The 7,145-nt window shown below is 62.2% G+C and overlaps 1 protein-coding gene across 1 annotated transcript in view; it reads right to left on the reverse strand.

Annotated features, from left to right (window-relative positions):
- SDK2 (sidekick cell adhesion molecule 2) overlaps positions 1-5,592 on the reverse strand; it is a 121,644-nt gene extending 116,052 nt beyond the window's left edge. Inside the window, 1 exon segment of the mRNA XM_019473186.1 lies at positions 5,057-5,592. Within this exon segment, the coding sequence (XP_019328731.1) occupies positions 5,057-5,592 (536 nt within the window).
- Positions 5,593-7,145: the final 1,553 nt, after the last annotated feature.

The following is a 7,145-nucleotide window of genomic DNA, read 5'->3' on the forward strand; positions in this document are numbered from 1 at the left end:
AGATGCAATCAGGCCCCGGCCGCCGAGGACACCACGGCGGCTCCTCCACTGCATTTTGACCAGGAGCACGCAGCAGGCGCGGCAGCTGCATGCCAATGGGAGCCGGTCCCAGCAGCGCTCGGAGGCACGTCAGGTCCCCTCCTGGGAAGATGGATCTCTGCGCCGGTGCCCGGGGCTGCTTATGGCAGGGCTGGAGGAGCGGGATGCGCTTCTGCTAACGGGGACGTGGTGTCAGGAGAGCTTCGAGGGACGCCAGGAGCCGCATGTAACTGCCCCCCGGCCAAAGATGACAGCAACCGTGGCAAGTAACAGGATTTGTCACCAGTTCCTGGGAGCAAGCAACAGCCGAGGAGCCCTCGCCTTTGCCTTCGCCTCCAGGGAGCCCCGGGTGCCCTGTGCTCCCCTGCCTTGATCCCGGCACTGCCGAGCCCCGAAAGGCAATTCCCGGCACTGGGCTGGTCTCTGTTCTGGCTTCTCTCGCCTGACGTGAAATGATTTTTGGAGGCAGTTGGTGGCGAGGGAGTACAGCTGCCGCTAAGTTATCCAAACGATTTATCTTAAGATTCATACAGAATTCATTGTGCAGGGAGCCTGGGCAATGTCGGCTTTTAATATTCATGCGGATTTGGAGGTAGTGTTAATCAGAGGGTCTGACAATTTGCGCTTCCCTTAATTGCCCGTGCAGCCGGCTCTGCCTGGCCGCCACCCCTCGCCCACCACCCCTGGGGACGGGTGCAGGGTCCCAGCACGTCCCTGTTTGACTTTTTTTTTCCCCGTGCAATGCTTGTTGTTGCTTGGCCGGCGTGGGTGGCTGGAGGTGGGCACGGGGTCAGCTGGGGGGATCGTGCGGTGCTGGAGGAGCGCTGCAGCTGCACCCCGACTCCCCGGTCGGAGCATCCCCAGCATCCCGGGGTGAGCATCAGTGCATCCCACTGCAGAGCTCAGGGGCCAGGAGCATCCAGCCCCCGGCAGCTCTCCCCATCCTCCCAGAGCGTGTCCCAGCGTGGGGACACAGGCGGAGCTGTGCCCTCGCTGCCGACCTGCCGGCTGCCGCCGTCCCCGTGGCTGGCGTTACCTGTCACCACTGTCACTCCGCTCCCATCCAGCCAGCTGCCACCATGCGGGGACTGAATACCAATGAGGCTCATGGAGCTGCAGGCTTGCGGGTGGCCCCTCCTCGTGGAGCGGCACGGCGGGCACCCCCAGGGACAGGGGACAAGGTGTGCTGGGAGCAGGGGTGGCAGGTGCCCCCAGCAAAGTGCTGAGACCCCTCCAGCTCGTGACAGCCAGCGAGGTGGGACACAAACCTGTTACCAGCAGATGCAGCCTCTGGGTCCCACGGCAGGACCCCACCAGCGGTGCTCTGCCATGTCCGTGGCCGGTGGCATGCCCACGGAGACACATCTGAGGCCGCTTCCATCCCCTTGGGGCAGTGCACCCCAAAGCCAGCGCCACCCCGGCATGAGCAGCACCATGAAGGAGCCCTGGGCCAGCGTGTGGGGCTGAGACCCACCGACCCCATCCATCCCCCCTGAAGAGCCAAAAAAAAACCCCAAACCCCAGAAAAGTCCCAGTCCCCCCCCTCTCGCCGGCAGCTCAGCCAAGGCAGCTGGTCGCGGTGCGGCTTTGGGTGGGTTTCTGCTGTCCTCGCGCTGTAATTGTCCTAATTAGATCTACATATTTTGATGAAGGTTTCACAAGGAAAAAAAAGAAGGAAGGCAGGAGGAGATAATCGAATCGCAGATGACATTCCCATCACCCAGCCTCTCCGCACAGCCTCTGCTGCAGCCGAGTCGGAAAATTATGCATAAGGGGGAAGAAAAATTACCATAATCTTCCTCTGCAGGATGACACCAAATTCGGCTGGAGCTGTGCGGGGTGGTGGGGAGCCAGGCAGGCACCGCAGCTGCTCTGCCCTCACCCTGACGGTGCCACTGCCAATGCCACCCCTCAGTGCCACCCGCCTGCCCAGTCTGCGTCCCGTGGCCACCGGCACCCTCTGGGGTCTCAGCTCGGGAGCTTTGGGGCTGCCCACCCATTGCACCCTCCCTCCTTGCAGCACCCATGGGGCGGTGGTCCTGCCTGCACCACTATCAGCCCCTGGATGTGTCGGGCTGGTATTTGCACTGCTGGGTCACCGGTCGTGACTCTCCATGAAGGCAGGTGCAGGGGACATCAGGGGGACACGACGCAGCACCTCGCACGCTGCCCTGTGCAGCTAACCAGGGCAAATCCCCTTTGCAGGTGGAGAAGGGCAAGGCGGGGGGGGAGGTGTAGCATTGGGGCATCACCCTCAGCTCCCCCTGCTCGGGGACCGTGCAGGATGAGGCACCGGGGTCCATGGCCAGGGCTCCCTGGCTGCCTGCTGGGGCCCATCCTGCAGCCAGAGGGTCCCCCAGGGAGCCGGGCATGTCCTGCCCCGCACAGGGGGGTTGCCCACTGCTGGGACGAGGGGTCCCAGGCTGCGGGGCACAGCCTACCACCCCAAAACCCTGCTCCACACCCTGCCCTGTGCCCCAGTCCGTCGCACGCTGGAAACCCAGCTGATGCCCAGGGGAGCAGTGGGGCTGGGCAGTGGGACTCGGCTCCTTTTTATCTCTCCGACTTCAGAGGGGGATCCCGGAGCTGGGCTGCGAGAGGGTCCCCAGGGGGGTGAAGCCAGCACAGGAGGGGGCGGGGGGGTGCTGGGCAAGTAAAGCGTGCTGTAATGAAATGCAATTAAGATGGAGTTCTCTCCCTTTTCTCTGCGCATCTCCCCTGAGTTGCGGAAAAGCCCCTTTGGAGAGGCAGCCGCTGTTCCTCTGCAGAGCACCTGGTTCTGCCTGCACCAGCATCTCGGGCCACGAGCTCGTGCCGTGCCAATGGAGCACGTCGGTGCCCGCTCTGCTGGATAAATGGCACACGGTGCCATCGCACAGGTACCCCGGCAGCAGGGACACCGCCAACATCACCAGCTTCTCCCAGTACTCGCATGGGCACTGGCGAGCGAGGAGGAAGGAGGGGAGCCGCCCTCGGCACCTCCGAAACACCAAACCCTTAGAGCCAGCGTTTCCCCCGCCGAGTGCTGGCGTCCTCCTCGGGGACAGTGGGTTATTGCTGCTGTTCGGTGGCTGTAGTTTGCAGGCAAGAACCCAGAGCTGCCTGACTCGGGGGAGGCAACGCACCCGGGGAGCACCGGGCTCTGCTCCCGCCTTTGCTGCCTGCATCGTTCACGCTGCCGGGTAGGACGCTCGGCTGGTTTCGGCTGGACGTGGCCACCGCCGGCAGCAGTGGGTCCGATGGCGTGGCCGAGCCACCGCGCTCACGCCCGCCGGGGCTCAGGCCATTTATCCACGTGGCAAACGCCTGAACTTCAGGAGCGTGAGACGGGAAAGGGGGGGGCTGCGCCTCCCCCCCCGCCGCTATCTCGCCCTGCCTAAGTGGCCAGCCTGCTGGGAACGGATTCACTTTATTAATATTACTTAAAGGCAGGAGAGCCAGTCCCTCGCCCCGGTATCGCCCGCTCTCCCCGCATCGTGCCACTTTCCCGTGACCTTGCACGGGGACCGCTCTCTGCATCACCACCCCAGCCAAAGCCCACCCTGGGCAGAAAAGCATCCTCACCCCCCACCCCGTCCCCCCCCAAAGGACCTCACTCCACAGACCCCTGGTCCCTGGGGCTCTGCCCCGCATGGCCACGTGCTCCCACAGCCCCGCTGAGGCCGGAGCGATTCGTGACACGGGTGGCCAGACACAGCGCTGGTGGGAGGGGCAGTGTGGGCTGCGGACGGGGACCCCAGTGCCCTCTGCTTTGCATCGCTCGGATTTTTTTTTTATCCCCTCAGTTTTTGCTCCCCTGCCTCCTGGAGTGGGATGCTGAGCACAGCCGGCCATGGGGGACCCAGGTATTAAACGGCTTTTCTGCTGTAACGCCACAACCCGTTAAACCTCCCCGGCTCTGGCCTCTCCCGGCCCCCCGAAACGGCTGACAGCGGCAAAGCAGGAGCTGCTCCACGGCCAGATGCCGATCCCGACTCCCGAGCGGCTGCTCCGCCCGGGCAGGATTCGGCCCAGCCCAGCCCTAATTAAAAAAAAATATATATATTCAAGAGCTTCAAACAGCTCCTGATGCCTGCGGGAAAACTTCCAGCCGCGTTTATTCTCCTTCTCCCTGCTCCAGCCACACCACGATGCTGCCGCTGAACACAACCCCCCCTCTCCGGCTTTTTCCCCAGTCCTGTGTGTCCCCCCTCCCCAAATTTGCTCCCCCCTTTTCAGGGCATTTCCATGAAAACAGGCTCTTTTGTTTCTTCGGATTTCATCTGCCTCCGCTGCCTGTTCCCCACCTCGAGCCTGCGCCTGCCTTTGTCCTCCGCAGATAAAGAACAAAAGGGGAAGAGATGGAGAAAATATGATCTCGCCTCCAAATGGGCTTTTTTTTTTCCCCCTAAGTCGTCCATGAAGCCTCGGATGCTCTTTAAGAGCCCGGTTGATGAATGCGAGGGCATGGGAGCTGCCATTAGGAGTGAATTGATCGGCTCTTGGCAGCGTGCTGCCAGGGCCCTTCGCTTTAAAAACCGAAAAAGGAAGAAAGAACGAGGGTGAAGGGGAAAAAAAGAAAGAAAATACTGAGTGATTGGGAAGAGTTTTCTGTCCCTGTTAATAATAAACACATCCAGCAAATTGCACTCGCACTCTGGAGCAGGTAATCACGATGCAAGGCCTTTCTTCTCTGCACCAGGGGGGAGAAACTCAAGTAAACAGGGGGAAAAAATCAATTTCTGCTGCGGTTTGTTCCCTGAATAAGGGAATCTCCCGGCGAACGTGTCCTTTCATGTCTCCTATTAACTCTGCCAGCTCCCCACCTCCGCTGCGCATTGCCTTCCTGCACAAACGCGTTTGCACGGTAAAGAAGGACTCGAGATTCGGGAGAACAAAACAAGGGCTGGGTGGCGGACGCCTGCGCCGGTGCGGTGCCTCCACGCCGGGACTGGCGCCGCGGAGCCGGGCTGCGCAGGGGCACCGGAGGCCACGCGGCTGGGGGACACGCTGCTTGGTGTGTGCGCCTGGAGCACACGTGTCAGGCACCGGTGTGCACGGCTCGGGCAGGCATGTCTCGGGCATGTACCGCTCGGGCATGCAGCACTCGAGCTGCATGCATGGCTCCATCTTGCGCGTCTCAGCCACGCTCATCTCAGCCGCACTCATCTCAGCCGTGCACATCTCGAGCTTGTATGTCTCAGCCGTGCACGTCTCAGCTGTGCACGTCTCAGCCATGCATGTCTTGAGCTTGCATGTCTCAGCCATGCACGTCTCAGCCGTGCATGTCTTGAGCTTGCACGTCTCAGCCGTGCACGTCTCAGCCGTGCATGTCTCAGCCATGCATGTCTTGAGTTTGCACGTCTCAGCCGTGCACGTCTCAGCCGTGCATGTCTTGAGCTTGCACGTCTCAGCCGTGCATGTTTTGAGCTTGCACGTCTCAGCCGTGCACATCTCAGCCGTGCGCATCTCAGCCATGCACATCTCAGCCATGCACCTCTCAGGCATGCATGTCTCGAGCTTGCACGTCTCAGCCACGCTCATCTCAGCCTTGCACCTCTTGGGCGCGCGCATCTTGGACTGCCCTGGGGCTCAGCAGCCGTTGGGGTGCAGCCACGAAGCAGGGCTCCTGCAGGCAGCTCCTCGGGGTGCCCGAGGTGGGACCACGCACCCCTGTGGACACATCTGCACGTCTCCTGGCGTGCAGCTAGCGCATCGCCTCCCCAAGGACAAGCAGTGCCTCCCACGCTCTAACCACCCGTAAGACCCAGAAACCGTGGGTTTTCCCTGCTGGCTGTCCAGGGCTGGCTCTCCCGTGCATCCTTGCTGGGCACGGGGAGCATCGGCAGCGCTGCTGCAGGAAGATAGGAGCAAACATCTGGGGGTGTCATGTGGTGTCCACGAGCAGGGGACGGTCGTGTCCCTGGGAAGAACAAGAGGAGAAGGAAGCCACCCTCACTTTGGGTGGGCAGGGTGCTCCCTGGTCACCAGTGCGTGCCGGGGATGGGGAGAAGAAGAGGTGCTCAGGTTCCAGCAGCATGCGCTGGAGCCAAGGGTGCAGAGTCAAGCCCCGGGGTCCGGGCAGTGGGCACCAAACGCTGCTGCGGAGACACCCCTGCTTGCTGTCCCGGGGCTGAAGCAAGCACCGGCGCGGTCGGGACCGGTCTGGTATCTCAGAGCTCAGTAGCTCGGAGCTCGCCCTGATGCGCAGATGAGCTGCAGTTCCCCTTCCCGCACGGCCGCTCCCTCCCTCCCTCCACCAGGAAAAATGGTTTGCAACTCCATTAAGGACAGTGTAATTATGCATAATAAAAACACGGCTGCCCTTGTGTGTGTAAACACAGCTTTGACGGACTACCCTTCCGCACCCAGCCCTTCTGGCTCGCTCGGCTCTCGGCCGAGCGCACAAAGCGAGCTGGCCGGCTCCCAAGGAGAGAGCAGGACTCGGGCTGTCGCCACCAGCCGGAGGCCCCCGAGGTCAAGGCGAGCGGCGCTGAGGGATGGAGCCCGCAGCAGATTATCTTCGGCAGCTGTTTAGCTTTGAATCAGACCTTTGAGAGGAGGAGAGAGAAAAATCGCATCGGCTTTTCCTTCTTTTTTTTTTTTTTATTTCTTGTTGTTACCCCCCCTCCCCGCAGCCCCCGGTGCTGCTGCCGCCGATAAGGCGATAGCATCTAATCGCCGGGCGACACAAACATCTCGCCGGCTGCCAACGCGCCGCTTAAACCCGCTGCTGCAAATAAACTCCCGTGTGAGCTGCCGGGGGGTTGCCACCCACGCGCCCCGCGCCGGCCAGGTCCCCGCTGTCCCCAAGGGCGCTGGGGGACATCGCCCCACAAGGTTCGGCGGGCAGCACCCACCCGCGGGTCCCGGCAAGGGGTGCGTTTGGGGAGGGGGGAGATGGGGTGCGTTGGATGTCGGCAAGGTGCCGGGGGCCAGATCCGGCATCCCGGGTTTCCTCCACGTGGCTCCATCGACATCCACCTCGCCGGAGCCTCCCGGAGCTGCTGGCGGAGGAGGAGGAGGAGAAGGATGAGGAGGAAGGTGAGGAGGATGATGATGAGGAGGAGGAAAGCTCCTCATCAAGCTGTTCACCAAACCCCGCGCTGGGGACGGGGGGGGCGCGG

This window comes from Aptenodytes forsteri, unplaced genomic scaffold (assembly GCF_000699145.1).
Source record: "Aptenodytes forsteri isolate BGI_AS27 unplaced genomic scaffold, ASM69914v1 Scaffold86, whole genome shotgun sequence".
Taxonomy (NCBI): Eukaryota; Metazoa; Chordata; class Aves; order Sphenisciformes; family Spheniscidae; genus Aptenodytes; species Aptenodytes forsteri.